General features: G+C 48.0%; 1 protein-coding gene and 1 non-coding gene across 9 annotated transcripts in view; both read left to right on the top strand.

Moving 5' to 3' along the window:
- The window catches only part of SPTAN1 (spectrin alpha, non-erythrocytic 1), a 103,927-nt gene extending 93,566 nt beyond the window's left edge, over nucleotides 1-10,361 (top strand). For all 8 annotated transcript variants that reach the window (XM_063936459.1, XM_063936455.1, XM_063936461.1 and 5 more), the window contains 6 exons: nucleotides 1,242-1,296; nucleotides 1,389-1,585; nucleotides 8,371-8,424; nucleotides 8,529-8,675; nucleotides 8,767-8,914; nucleotides 10,083-10,361. In XM_063936459.1, coding sequence (XP_063792529.1) covers nucleotides 1,242-1,296; nucleotides 1,389-1,585; nucleotides 8,371-8,424; nucleotides 8,529-8,675; nucleotides 8,767-8,914; nucleotides 10,083-10,208 — 727 coding nt within the window. In that variant the 3' untranslated portion in view covers nucleotides 10,209-10,361. The remainder of the gene's footprint in view (nucleotides 1-1,241; nucleotides 1,297-1,388; nucleotides 1,586-8,370; nucleotides 8,425-8,528; nucleotides 8,676-8,766; nucleotides 8,915-10,082) is intronic.
- A 2,253-nt stretch (nucleotides 10,362-12,614) lies between these two features.
- On the top strand, nucleotides 12,615-12,733 carry LOC134953752 (U5 spliceosomal RNA). The gene has a single exon (XR_010185757.1). It is a non-coding gene; the product is annotated as a U5 spliceosomal RNA (small nuclear RNA).
- The last annotated feature ends 2,210 nt before the right edge of the window (nucleotides 12,734-14,943 follow it).

The raw sequence follows: 14,943 nt of genomic DNA, 5'->3' as shown, positions 1-14,943 counted from the left end.
TTTTTTTTTTATCGTTTTACCCTATCCCAACCCTCTTTAGAGAGTACCATATTTTACACCAGATATGCTTCACTTGTAAATCCTTACGCTGTTCTGGCTGCTGCTGCTGCTATACTAGTTGCAGAGCTCTGTACTGTGCATTTTTATCAGTTGAAAGTGTCAGCGTCTGGGAAAACCCGGAGCTCATTCAAATGCTTTAAGAACCTACAACTGTAACAATCCCCACTGGCTGGGCTGTCTTAACAGCATTGTGGGCCTTGGCCAACGCAATGCACTGGGGCCCCTAGACACAAATTCATGGGAACCAATTAAAACAAAATCATAACATGCCCTTCCAGCGGTCCTGTGCCATCTCTACACTTTTCCATAAAGCGAATGACTGTCGGCACTCTGGTGGACAGCTGGAGCCATCAGCCAATCAGCATGCTGATAGCCATTCACTGTCTGGCTGCAAGGTGGGTAGGAAATACTGCCTGGCCACTCTGATTGTGTGACTAGCACCTGCGCGAAGGTCTCTAGAATTATGGGGCCCTGGGCAGCAGCCCAGTGTGTCTATATGTTAAGATGGCCCTGCCCACTGGATAGTAAGGCTGGCCTTTTAAATTTTTAAATATGGTACTCTGTATAAGTAGGTGGTTATATAGAGATCCTGACTTATTTAAAGCGGTGAATCCCATTAATTTTCTATCCATCACTTTTGGGGAGACATGCACTTATTTCCACTGTACTATTGTCCAGCACAGAGGTGCACAGTCCTAACCCCCACGTATTGCACCTCTACTGATATTTAGGCACGAGTGTGTGTGTGCGCACCTATAGATTAGAAGGCATTTGCCTTGTTCTGGTTGGCTGGAGTGACGTAGCTGAGTGGCTGTGAACTGTGGCAGTGTGGGGGTGTTTTGAGCACATCGGATACACATTGACTGCTCACTAACTATGGTGTGGCTCCTATATGGAGAGGCTTTCATTTATTGAACTTGAGGCACTCTTCTGCTCTGACACCTGTGATACACGCTGGGCTTTGGTTGTGTGAGAAGGTGGTGCTTGGCATGGAGCTGTTCTTGTGGAGTCTGCTCTACTAGGCCTAAGGTTAACATGAAGCACAATGTGTACGTACAAGTCCTGGTTTCTGATTATTCAGAAAAGGTACCAGTGTGCTTTGTTAATTTCAAGCCACTCGTGTACAAAAGCCCCGGCTTCACCTCCTCCCCTCACTGATCACTGTCTCTGTCTCTGTGCAGGTCTTGTATGGTTGAAGAATCTGGAACCCTGGAATCTCAGCTGGAAGCCACAAAGGTTTGTGCTGCTCTGGCTATCTTTATATCTCTTGCTCGGAAAGTGCCTCCATGTCTCTTGTGGCCTGACACAGTGTTTTTCTTACACTCCAGAGAAAGCATCAGGAGATTCGTGCAATGAGAAGTCAGCTGAAGAAGATCGAGGACCTCGGAGCAGCAATGGAAGAGGCCTTGATATTGGATAATAAATACACAGAACATAGTACAGTTGGGCTGGCACAACAGTGGGACCAATTAGACCAACTGGGCATGAGAATGCAACACAACCTCGAGCAGCAAATCCAAGCCAGGTGAGACACATGGAAGGAAAGTTTGTTTTAAAGATCTATGTTCAGGTGAAAAGTGGGTTAAACATACGAAGAGCTTCACAGGAAGGTTTAAGTGGGCAATTTTAAAACTGCATCATAACGTAAGGCAAAACACACTGCCTTGCTTTAATTATTATTGCCGTTTTAAACTTCCTGCTTAAATACGCTGACAAGCAAAAACGGTCACCTAGTAAATTTACCCATTCAGTTTAGAATGTTGTCTTGTCCAAAGTTTCCAAAGAAAATGTTCGGAGAAATAGCGAAAGCGGAAATGCAGAGCTTCCATGGAGCATCTGGTTTATAGGAAGGAGGAATCTTTGTTTCTTGTTGCATAACCTTAGCCACTTTTAATGATAACATGTTGATTCTGCAAGTACAATTCAACTAGCACCTTGCTTCCCTTTGCTATTGATGTGTCTAGAGGACTCCCAAAAAATTTTGTGACTTCTAGAAGAATAGGTCACCTTTCTGCAGCAGGGTCCATAGTTTTCCACAGGGAAACATCGTGAGTGTAGAGATGGATCTGGATCCAGGCACCAACAGATAAAGAATCCCGCCTGCTTCCAAATTAAATAGGACCCGTGATTCATGACATTATGTCGTGAGTGGACTTGGACTAATGATGAGAAGCCTACAACCCCACCCCACAGGGATTATCTACATCTTCCCCCAGGAACTCTCTCATTAGGGGAAAAGTTAAGTTGACAAGTATGACTAGTGTTCAGCAGTAACCCCCCTTTCCTGATCTTCCAAGTCAGCGTGTCTAGGTGTGTCCAGTCCGGCTGATTTAATTCTGCAACACCCTGAACCGAACTGCAGCTTAACCGTATGGTTAGTGTCTGAATCGGTGGCCAGAAGACCTGGACTGAAGTTCTTTTCACCCCATCCCTTTATTCTAAGGACTCTGTACTCCAGGTTTTCATAAAGTCTCATAATGAGGAAAATCACGGACAATAGACATTTGCAGCAATTAAAATAAGAATTTACTTACCGATAATTCTATTTCTCGGAGTCCGTAGTGGATGCTGGGGTTCCTGAAAGGACCATGGGGATTAGCGGCTCCGCAGGAGACAGGGCACAAAAAGTAAAGCTTTACGATCAGGTGGTGTGTACTGGCTCCTCCCCCTATGACCCTCCTCCAAGCCTCAGTTAGGTACTGTGCCCGGACGAGCGTACACAATAAGGAAGGATTTTGAATCCCGGGTAAGACTCATACCAGCCACACCAATCACACTGTACAACCTGTGATCTGAACCCAGTTAACAGTATGATAACAGCGGAGCCTCTAAAAAGATGGCTCACAACAATAATAACCCGATTTTTGTAACTATGTACAAGTATTGCAGACAATCCGCACTTGGGATGGGCGCCCAGCATCCACTACGGACTCCGAGAAATAGAATTATCGGTAAGTAAATTCTTATTTTCTCTATCGTCCTAGTGGATGCTGGGGTTCCTGAAAGGACCATGGGGATAATACCAAAGCTCCCAAACGGGCGGGAGAGTGCGGATGACTCTGCAGCACCGAATGAGAGAACTCCAGGTCCTCCTTAGTCAGGGTATCAAATTTGTAGGATTTTACAAACGTGTTTGCCCCTGACTAAATAACCGCTCGGCAAAGTTGTAAAGCCGAGACCCCTCGGGCAGCCGCCCAAGATGAGCCCACCTTCCTTGTGGAATGGGCATTTACATATTTTGGCTGTGGCAGGCCTGCCACAGAATGTGCAAGCTGAATTGTATTACACATCCAACTAGCAATAGTCTGCTTAGAAGCAAGAGCACCCAGTTTGTTGGGTGCATACAGGATAACAGCAAGTCAGTTTTCCTGACTCCAGCCGTCCTGGAACATATTTTCAGGGCCCTGACAACATCTAGCAACTTGGAGTCCTCCAAGTCCCTAGTAGGTGCAAGGCACCACAATAAGCTGGTTCAGGTGAAACACTGACACCACCTTAGGGAGAGAACTGGGGACGAGTCCGCAGCTCTGCCCTGTCCGAATGGACAAACAGATATGGGCTTTTTTGAGAAAAAACCACCAATTTGACACTCGCCTGGTCCAGGCCAGGTCCAAGAGCATGTTCACTTTTCATGTGAGATGCTTCAAATCCACAGATTTGACTGGTTTTAAACCAATGTGTTTTGAGGAATCCCAGAACTACGTTGAGATCCCACAGTGCCACTGGAGCAGTGTTTCCCAACCTCGGTCCTCAAGGCACACTAACAGTCCTGGTTTTAGTGATATCCAGGGTTGAACACAGGTGACTTAATTAGTAGCTCAGTTATTTTGATTGAACCATCTGTGCTGAATCGTGGATATCACTAAAACCTGCACTGTTGGTGTGCCTTGAGGACCGCGGTTGGGAATGCCTGCACTGGAGGCACAAAAGGGGGTTGTATATGCAATACTCCCTTGACAAACTTCTGGACTTCAGGAACTGAAGCCAATTCTTTCTGGAAGAAAAATCGACAGGGCCGAAATTTGAACCTTAATGGACCCCAATTTGAGGCCCATAGACACTCCTGTTTGCAGGAAATGCAGGAATCGACCGAGTTGAAATTTCTTCGTGGGGCCTTCCTGGCCTCACACCTCGCAACATATTTTCGCCACATGTGGTGATAATGTTGTGCGGTCACCTCCTTTCTGGCTTTGACCAGGGTAGGAATGACCTCTTCCTGAATGCCTTTTCCCTTAGGATCCGGCGTTCCACCGCCATGCCGTCAAACGCAGTTGCGGTAAGTCTTGGAACAGACATGGTACTTGCTGAAACAAGTCCCTTCTTAGCGGCAGAGGCCATAAGTCCTCTGTGAGCATCTCTTGAAGTTCCGGGTACCAAGTCCTTCTTGGCCAATCCGGAGCCATGAGTATAGTTCTTACTCCTCTACGTCTTATAATTCTCAGTACCTTAGGTATGAAAAGCAGAGGATGGAACACATACACCGACTGGTACACCCACGGTGTTACCAGAACGTCCACAGCTATTGCCTGAGGGTCTCTTGACCTGGCGCAATACCTGTCCCGTTTTTTTTTGTTCAGACGGGACGCCATCATGTCCACCTTTGGTATTTCCCAACGGTTTACAATCATGTGGAAAAAACTTCCCAATGAAGTATCCACTCTCCCGGGTGGAGGTCGTGCCTGCTGAGGAAGTCTGCTTCCCAGTTTCCATTCCCGGGATGAAACACTGCTGACAGTGCTATCACATGATTTTCCGCCCAGCGAAAAGTCCTTGCAGTTTTTGCCATTGCCCTCCTGCTTCTTGTGTCGCCCTGTCTGTTTACGTGGGCGACTGCCGTGATGTTTTACCCACTGGATCAATACCGGCTGACCTTGAAGCAGAGGTCTTGCTAAGCTTAGAGCATTATAAATTTACCCTTAGCTCCAGTATATTTATGTGGAGAAAAGTCTCCAGACTTGATCACACTCCCTGGAAATTTTTTCCTTGTGTGACTGCTCCCCAGCCTCTCGGGCTGGGCTCCGTGGTCACCAGCATCCAATCCTGAATGCCGAATCTGCGGCCCTCTAGAAGATGAGCACTCTATAACCACCACAGGAGAGACACCCTTGTCCTTGGATATAGGGTTATCCGCTGATGCATCTGAAGATGCGATCCGGACCATTTGTCCAGCAGATCCCACTGAAAAGTTCTTGCGTGAAATCTGCCGAATGGAATTGCTTCGTAGGAAGCCACCATTTTTACCAGGACCCTTGTGCAATGATGCACTGTTTTTAGGAGGTTCCTGACTAGCTCGGATAACTCCCTGGCTTTCTCTTCCGGGAGAAACACCTTTTTCTGGACTGTGTCCAGAATCATCCCTAGGCACAGCAGACGTGTCGTCGGGATCAGCTGCGATTTTGGAATATTTAGAATCCACCCATGCTGTTGTAGCAGTATCCGAGATAGTGCTACTCCGACCTCCAACTGTTCCCTGGACTATGCCCTTATCAGGAGATCGTCCAAGTAAGGGATAATTAAGACGCCTTTTCTTCGAAGAAGAATCATCATTTCAGCCATTACCTTGGTAAAGACCCGGGGTGCCGTGGACAATCCAAACGGCAGCGTCTGAAACTGATAGTGACAGTTCTGAGAAGGGCAAATTTGGGACATAGAGGTAAGCATCCCTGATGTCCCGGGACACTATATAGTCCCCTTCTTCCTGGTTCGTTATCACTGCTCTGAGTGACTCCATCTTGATTTGAACCTTTGTAAGTGTTCAAATTTTTTTTAGAATAAGTCTCACCTAGCCTTCTGGCTTCAGTACCACAATATAGTGTGGAATAATACCCCTTTTCTTGTAGTAGGAGAGGTAATTTAATTATCACCTGCTGGGAATACAGCTTGTGAATTTTTTCCCATACTGCCTCCTTGTCGGAGGGAGACCTCGGTAAAGCAGACTTCAGGAGCCTGCGAAGGGGAAACGTCTCGACATTCCAATCTGTACCCCTGGGATACTACTTGTAGGATCCAGGGGTCCTGTACGGTCTCAGCGCCATGCTGAGAACTTGTCAGAAGCAGTGGAACGCTTCTGTTCCTGGGAATGGGCTGCCTGCTGCAGTCTTCTTCCCTTTCCTCTATCCCTGGGCAGATATGATCTTATAGGGACGAAAGGACTGAGGCTGAAAAGACGGTGTCTTTTTCTGCAGAGATGTGACTTAGGGTAAAAACGGTGGATTTTCCAGCAGTTGCCGTGGCCACCAGGTCCGATGGACCGACCCCAAATAACTCCTCTTCCTTTATACGGCAATACACCTTTGTGCCGTTTGGAATCTGCATCACCTGACCACTGTCGTGTCCATAACATCTTCTGGCAGATATGGACATCGCATTTACTCTTGATGCCAGAGTGCAAATATCCCTCTGTGCATCTCGCATATATAGAAATGCATCCTTTAAATGCTCTATAGTCAATAAAATACTGTCCCTGTCAAGGGTATCAATATTTTTAGTCAGGGAATCCGACCAAGCCACCCCAGCTCTGCACCAGTATGTGTGTATATACTTTTTATGATATTTTCCAGCCTCCTGTCAGCTGGTCCTTGAGGACGGCCCTATCTATAGACGGTACCGCCACTTGTTTTGATAAGCGTGTGAGCGCCTTATCCACCCTAAGGGGTGTTTCCCAACGCGCCCTAACTTCTGGCGGGAAAGGGTATACCGCCCCTAATTTTCTATCGGGGGGAACCCACGCATCATCACACACTTTATTTAATTTATCTGATTCAGGAAAAACTACGGTAGTTTTTTCACATCCCACATAATACCCTCTTTTGTGGTACTTGTAGTATCAGAAATATGTAACACCTCCTTCATTGCCTTTAACGTGTGGCCCTAATAAGGAATACGTTTGTTTATTCACCGTCGACACTGGATTCAGTGTCCCTGTCTGTGTCTGTGTCGACCGACTAAAGTAAACGGGCGTTTTAAAAACCCCTGACGGTGTTTTTGAGACGTCTGGACCGGTACTAATTGTTTGTCGGCCGTCTCATGTCGTCAACCGACCTTGCAGCGTGTTGACATTATCACGTAATTCCCTAAATAAGCCATCCATTCCGGTGTCGACTCCCTAGAGAGTGACATCACCATTACAGGCAATTGCTCCGCCTCCTCACCAACATCGTCCTCATACATGTCGACACACACGTACCGACACACAGCACACACACAGGGAATGCTCTGATAGAGGACAGGACCCACTAGCCCTTTGGAGAGACAGAGGGAGAGTTTGCCAGCACACACCAAAAACGCTATAATTATATAGGGACAACCTTATATAAGTGTTTTCCCTTATAGCATCTTTTTTATATATTTCTAACGCCAAATTAGTGCCCCCCCTCTCTGTTTTAACCCTGTTTCTGTAGTGCAGTGCAGGGGAGAGCCTGGGAGCCTTCCCTCCAGCCTTTCTGTGAGGGAAAATGGCGCTGTGTGCTGAGGAGATAGGCCCGCCCCTTTTTCGGCGGCCTCGTCTCCCGCTCTTAACGGATTCTGGCAGGGGTTAAATATCTCCATATAGCCTCCGGAGGCTATATGTGAGGTATTTTTTGCCAAAATAGGTTTTCATTTGCCTCCCAGGGCGCCCCCCTCCCAGCGCCCTGCACCCTCAGTGACTGCCGTGTGAAGTGTGCTGAGAGGAAAATGGCGCACAGCTGCAGTGCTGTGCGCTACCTTTAGAAGACTGAGGAGTCTTCTGCCGCCGATTCTGGACCTCTTCTTACTTCAGCATCTGCAAGGGGGCCGGCGGCGAGGCTCCGGTGACCATCCAGGCTGTACCTGTGATCGTCCCTCTGGAGCTAATGTCCAGTAGCCAAGAAGCCAATCCATCCTGCACGCAGGTGAGTTCACTTCTTCTCCCCTAAGTCCCTCGTTGCAGTGATCCTGTTGCCAGCAGGACTCACTGTAAAATAAAAAACCTAAGCTAAACTTTTCTAAGCAGCTCTTTAGGAGAGCCACCTAGATTGCACCCTTCTCGGCCGGGCACAAAAATCTAACTCAGGCTTGGAGGAGGGTCATAGGGGGAGGAGCCAGTACACACCACCTGATCGTAAAGCTTTACTTTTTGTGCCCTGTCTCCTGCGGAGCCGCTATTCCCCATGGTCCTTTCAGGAACCCCAGCATCCACTAGGACGATAGAGAAATTGGGGAAAAACACTAAAAACAATACTGGGTATTTTACCAAACCAACAGGGTTCTGTCATAAGATTACGATGTTTAGGACTAGAAATGGTCGTATATCAGGGCTTTTGTTTAAGTCTTACTCTAATTCTCTTTCAGAAACACAACGGGGGTAACGGAAGAAGCACTGAAAGAGTTCAGCATGATGTTCAAGTAAGTATCTTCTAGTTTTGCTTTGTGAGGCTCATAACTATTGTCGTCTGGGGTTGTTTTCCTAGTCTACAGCTTCTAAGATCAAGCCTTTTCCCTCCGCCCAGGCACTTCGACAAGGACAAGTCTGGCCGTTTGAACCACCAAGAGTTTAAATCCTGCTTGAGGTCCCTTGGATATGACCTTCCAATGGTAGAAGAGGGAGAGCCTGATCCAGAGTTTGAAACCATTTTAGACATCGTAGATCCCAACAGGTAAGTAATCCAGAATCCACAGAAGGGATGATAGAACTTTGCTACAATTTTCTTAACTTCTTACGATCCTTCTTCTATTGTCTATTCCCAGAGATGGGCACGTTTCCCTACAGGAATACATGGCGTTCATGATTAGCAGGGAAACCGAAAACGTGAAGTCCAGTGAGGAGATTGAAAGTGCATTCCGAGCGCTGAGCACAGAGCAGAAGCCATACGTCACAAAGGAAGAACTGTACCAGGTGAGAACCCAGTGCTCCCACAACCGGACGTGCCCAGTCTTTTCCCTCTGACCATACATGTTTTCAGGGGATATAGTTATGTATCCTGACCGCCGGTAACACCTCCCCCTACATTCCGCCCCCTGAGAATCCTGTCTGCATGCCGACCAACAGAGACTATTCCCACTCGTGGGTCTCCACGTCACCCATAGAGTGAGAATAAAACCTGTGGCGACCCAAGTCTCCACCGAGCCTCCAGCGTAGTACGCCAGCAAGGGGCTACTTGCGCTCCGCTCCCCCCGCCGGGATTCCGCTGCCAGGATCCCGGCAGAGGTATGCTGAATGCCGGTCTCCTGACCGCTGGTCACACATACCCATCCCGTTTTCAGGATATCTGTTGGCACAATAACTGTGCCAACAAAACATGAAATCACCTGTGCACGATTAAAGAATTCATGTCCTGTTGGGGGTTCTTGAGAACTGGAGCTGAGAACTTCTGGGCTAGGGTTAAGCTGGGTACACAATGGGGGTAATTCAGATCTGATCGCAGCAGCAGCAAATGTGTTAGCAGTTGGGCAAAACCATGTGCACTGCAGGGGGGCAGATATAACATGTGCAGAGAGAGTAAGATTTGGGTGGGTTATTTTGTTTTCTGTGCAGGGTAAATACTGGCTGCTTTATTTTTACACTGCAATTTAGATTTCAGTTTGAACACACCCCACCCAATTCTAACTCTCTCTGCACATGTTACATCTGCCCCCCCTGCAGTGCACATGGTTTTGCCGCTGCAATCAACTCTGAATTACCCCCAATGGTTCTTTCAGCCAGCGAACAATATCCTACCAACTGTCTGCAGGTGTATACACACTATTTGTGAATGAAGTTGTTTTGCTATATTGAGTCAGCCTTGCAGCATGGCATACACACTATGTCAGCATAGTGTGTACTCTACTATAATACTACTGATCTGTTACTTGTTTAGGTGCATCACAAGTTCAAATGTGTGGTTGCACAGGTTGCCTACCTCTGTTGTAGTTCAGGGGCCCGGTAACTGGATCACTTTTGTACCACGTTAGTGCAGCCTGATCACCGCACACGTAGCAGCCTATCTTCAGACTATTCTCAAACACGGCTGTCCGAACAGATTACTGGTTCGATGACTTCTAATCTCAATGTTCTTCCTTTTCAGAACCTTTCACGTGAACAGGCAGATTACTGCATCTCGCACATGAAACCATACATGGACAGTAAGGGCCGTGAGCTGCCCTCTGCGTTTGACTATGTGGAATTCACACGCTCGCTCTTCGTGAACTGACGTAGCAGATTTAAAGCCCTTGCTTGTGCCTGCTGACTTTAGCTGTGCATGTCTTCTCGTGTCCTCACTGTGTTGTCATTGCTTTTAGCTTTGGGTTTAGCCAACTGAAGGAGCAATATAAGCAGTGTGCTTTAATAAATGTTAATTATTCAACGTGATGTGTCATTACTAAGGAACACGTAGAAGCAGTTCTGCTCTCTCTAAGAGATCCACTTAGTAGTAATCTTGTTGCCGTACAAATGATGCTCTCACAGTTATAAATAAAGGTTTGTTAATCCTATGAAACTTCATAAAAATAGGATTTTGGTACTTACAAGATAAATCCTTTTCTTTGAATCCACAGAGGGCACTGGAGTACTCTTGGGATATGGATGGGGCGTTAGCAGGATAGGCACATTTAAATATTTAAATTAGTAACTCTCCACCCCCTCCATACTCCCAGAATACCTCAGTGTTTTTCTTTTTCATCCACTAGGGGTCACTGGAGTACTCTTGGGATATGGACGGCGTAGCAGAACAAAGGCACTGAATATTTAAATTTAGAACTCTCCACCCCTCCATATCCCAGAGTACCTCAGTGTACGAACCCAGTGTTTTTTCTGTGCTCAAAGCACTAACATCGGCTTGTGGGATTCCCACACTTGTTGGAAGATTTTATTAATTTTTAATTTTAATTTTTTTTTTAATAGCACATCCCTTCCCAGTTTCAAGAAAAACATGGGTCCGGGATAGTGCCGCTGCACGGGCAGCGCATGGCGTGTCTGTCCTCACAAAGAGCACCCTCACAGCCACAGGCAGCCCACTGCTCCTGCAAAGAGCAGCCAGGACTAGAGAGCTGGACGGAGCTTACACAGAAGAAGCCCCGTCGCAGCCATGACTTAGATCACTGGAAGCTGACTGGAAAGCTGGACGGAGCTTACACATAGAAGCCCCGTCGCAGCCAGGACTACAGAGCTGGACGGAGCTTACACAGAAGAAGCCCCGTCACAGCCATGAGTTACATCACTGGACGGAGCTTACACATAAGAAGCCCCGTCGCAGCCATGATCAGGAGCAAGCAAGGTAGGCTGGGGAACGGGGCGGTCAGCGCAGGCTGCCGCCCCGCTATGTTGGGGTTAATATGCTGCTTCGCCGCTCATACGCCCGCCAAGCCCCAGCCGCTACGTCTGCAAGCCGCCCGTCCCAGCGCTCCATCCGGCCGCCCAGCTCCGTCCGGCCGCCCAGCGCCATACGGCCGCAGACGCTCCCTCAGTCTCAGTACAGAGACGGTGACCGCCGCTCCGTCCGGCCGCCCAGCACCATCCACCCACAAGTGCCAGTGCAGGCTTCCCGCAGAGAGTTCGACCGCCCAGCTCCGTCCGGCCGCCCAGCGCCATACGGCCGCAGACGCTCCCTCAGTCTCAGTACAGAGGCGGTGACAAGTGCCAGTGCAGGCTTCCCGCAGAGACACAGCGTTACAGGGGGGAAGAGGCACGGTGGAATCTGGCGGATCAAATATATGAACAGCAGCACAGTGTATATATATATATATATATATGTGACAGGTATTTATAATGTATTGTTACCTGTCCTGGGAGTAATAGGCTATTGAGTCTATATGACTGTCTGTGATTTTCACGGTATAATAGGCTATTGAGCCTATATTAATGGCTGTTATTAACACTGTATAATAGGTTATTCAGCCTATATATTAATGTCGGTGATTATCACTGTATAATAGGCTATGGAGCCTATATTAAGGCCTGTGGTTATCACTGTATAATAGGCTTTTGAGCCTATATTAATGCTGTATAAATAGGGTGGTCTTCTGTTTGCCGGCGGTCGGGCTCCCGGCGCTCAGTATACCGGCGCCGGGAGCCCGACAGCCGGCATACCGACACTTATTTTCCCTCGTGGGGGTCCACGACCCCCATAGAGGGAGAATAAAATAGTGTGGCGCGCCACCGTGCCCGTAGCGTGGCGAGCGCAGCGAGCCCGCAAGGGGCTCATTTGCGCTCGCCAAGCTGTCGGTAAGCCGGCGGTCGGGCTCCCGGCGCCGGGATGCTGGTCGCCGGGAGCCCGACCGCCGGCCAGCCGTAGTGAACCCGTATAAATATATTAATGTCTGTAATTATCATAGGCTATGAGCTTATATATATATATTTATTCATAGAGCATGTGTTGTACCCGGCCTGTGATTATACTGTATAATAGGCTATATTAACACGGAAACATTTGTAATTTGTTCTGTGATTATCAGGGTCAGCATGGCAAAGGGGCCATTTTAACCATGCTTCCTGTTGTTTTCCAGTGTGTAATTCTGGAACATTCCTGCCCTACATCTCTAAGCCACCAGAGGCGCAGGGGTGTTAGTGGGAATTTGGTTCGGGTTTCACATGCCCATGTGAACTGCTTTTCACATAAAGAATACTCTGGTTTCTCTTCAGATCGAATAAATCTTTCGCCTTTTACTAAAGATTTCCGTAGAGAGGAACAACCATGAGTTTCATATAAATATGTTGTTCAGCAATAAAATATATATGACACATAATAACTTCAATAAGTCGTGCAAGTGTCTGTCCGTTGCCTATTGTGGTGTCTGTCTGCATAGCGAGTAAGGCTCTAGCGCAGACTAAAAATAATTTTAAAAATCCTATAAGCATGGGCAATTCAAATTAAAAGAGCGGTAACATCGGAGTCTCGGAAGTTACTCCGCCAGCTCTAACAAAAGACAGTCTTTCCAAAGGGCCAATTTCCCTTTGGGTACCAGAGTGTTTATTTAACTGGTCTTATAATTTAATGCACGATTCTATGTCAAATCTCACACCGATAACTACGAGTGAGAAGGGTACATTAGTCCAGCACTCAGATAGTGCGGGGTTTTTGACAACATACATTGCTAAATCCCAGTGAGTCAATGTCTCCATTTTTACAGAGACTGAGTAGACTCTAACCACTATTTAATCGTTTCCAAAATGACGCGATCCGCCATTGGTAAATGCGTCTGTGTCAAACATTATAAAGACCCAAGATACATTTGGGTCACTAGACTCTATGTATGGAAACAATGAGATCACTGTTAAAAGAAGCTGCAGAGTATATCTGTAAAGCTTCTGCTAACGCCAGTTACTTCGATTCTCACTTTTCATCGTCGCTAGTTTCAGCACGACAAGGCCAGAGCTTGTTTGGTCCTAAATTTGATATTCAGCCATTACCGCATCCAGTATCAAAACGGAAATACTTGTGCCGGCGTTTAATCCCTTTAGACTTCAGTTTTTTCAAGGCGGTGGTACAAAACAGTCACGCCTTGTAACGACAGGACGCTACAGTCAGCAAGCCAGTGGCTTGATGACCTCTTAGGCCATCTCCATTTTCCAATTGTGGAAGCGCGTCTTTACATGTTACATTTGCGGGGTTTCCAGACATCAACTCATGGATGTCTCAGCTAATTACAGATTAAAAGGACAAGACTGCCTCTGTCGAACGGTTTGGCAGGTTGCCATTTAGTCTCTGCTGGTTTTCAGCTGTCTTTATAACCAGGCAGTAGTACACCAACAGAGTCAGGGTTACTTATTCCCCTCTGTTTGGGGTAACAAAACCAGACAGCTCCGTCGCAATCTCAATCAGCAAGTCACTTACTGCAGTTTGAAAATGGATTTTCTCCTTCATCCACTAGGGGCCACTGGAGTGTAGTTACAATGGGGAGATAGTAGGTGGTATTGGTAGCTGGCACTTTAAAAATTCTCACACTGTGGCTAGCTCCTCCCCTACTATCTCCCCTCCAAGCCAGTCTTAGTTAAGTGCCCGAGGTAGCTGGTTCACTTGGGTTTAGCTGAAGAATTTTCTTCTTTTTTCTTTATTATTTTATTTTTCTTACACACACTCACAGACTGGCAGCTCTGCCACTGCCAGTCTGCACCGTGGGAGCTGCCGGCGGGGTCCCATCGCAGCTGCGTGCGGCTAGGGATGGGCCCCGGCTGAGGGAGACACTGAGCTCTCCTGAGTTGGCGGACACCGCTGCGTGCGGCGCGTGTCGCGGCCACTCCATCCAGCAGAAGATTCCGGCAGCATGGCAGCGGTGAGTATCAAAAATGGTCGGACACCGCTGCGTGCGGCGTGTGTCGGGACCACTCCACCACAGAAGATTCCGGCCGGACGCCGCTGCGTGCGGCGTGTGTCGGGGCCGATCCACCAAGAACACAGTGGTGAGTGAAGTGTACTTTATTTGTGGTGGCTATGTATGTTTTTAGAGCAATGCACTGTTTATTGTTGTACAACCCACTCCAGAAGGGCTCTCTGGGGCTGTAATGTACTTTATTGTATCCTTACCTGTCCTCCTTATGGAGAAACAGACAGGATGATTGGGGGAGGCTGAGTATGTGTTTATACAACCCTGACTGAAAAACGGGTGTGTGTCATTCTGATAACCCTCCGCTCCCCCAGCTCCCCGCATCCCCACTCAGCGCGACTCACAGAGCCGGCACAGGGATCCCGCTCGAGCGCAAAGCAATGTTTAAATTTGGCGCCTTGTACGGAGGGGGCGGAGCTAAGTCCCGCTCTGTAGAGCGGGCTCAGCGCAACACTCCCCGGCGGCGGCTAGCAGATACAGGGCTCTACTAGCGCTGTATAGCGGGCTCAGCGCTCCCCGGCGGTGACTCGCAGGCCCAGCGGAGGGTACAGCTCGCTTCCCGCTTAGTTTTGCAATAAGGCGCCATAGCCGGGGGGCGGAGCTAACTCCCGCTCTGTACAGCGGGCT

Source organism: Pseudophryne corroboree, chromosome 8, assembly GCF_028390025.1.
Source record: "Pseudophryne corroboree isolate aPseCor3 chromosome 8, aPseCor3.hap2, whole genome shotgun sequence".
Lineage (NCBI taxonomy): Eukaryota > Metazoa > Chordata > Amphibia > Anura > Myobatrachidae > Pseudophryne > Pseudophryne corroboree.
The sequence above is the reverse complement of the archived record's forward strand: the minus strand, read 5'-3'. Positions and strand labels throughout refer to the sequence as shown.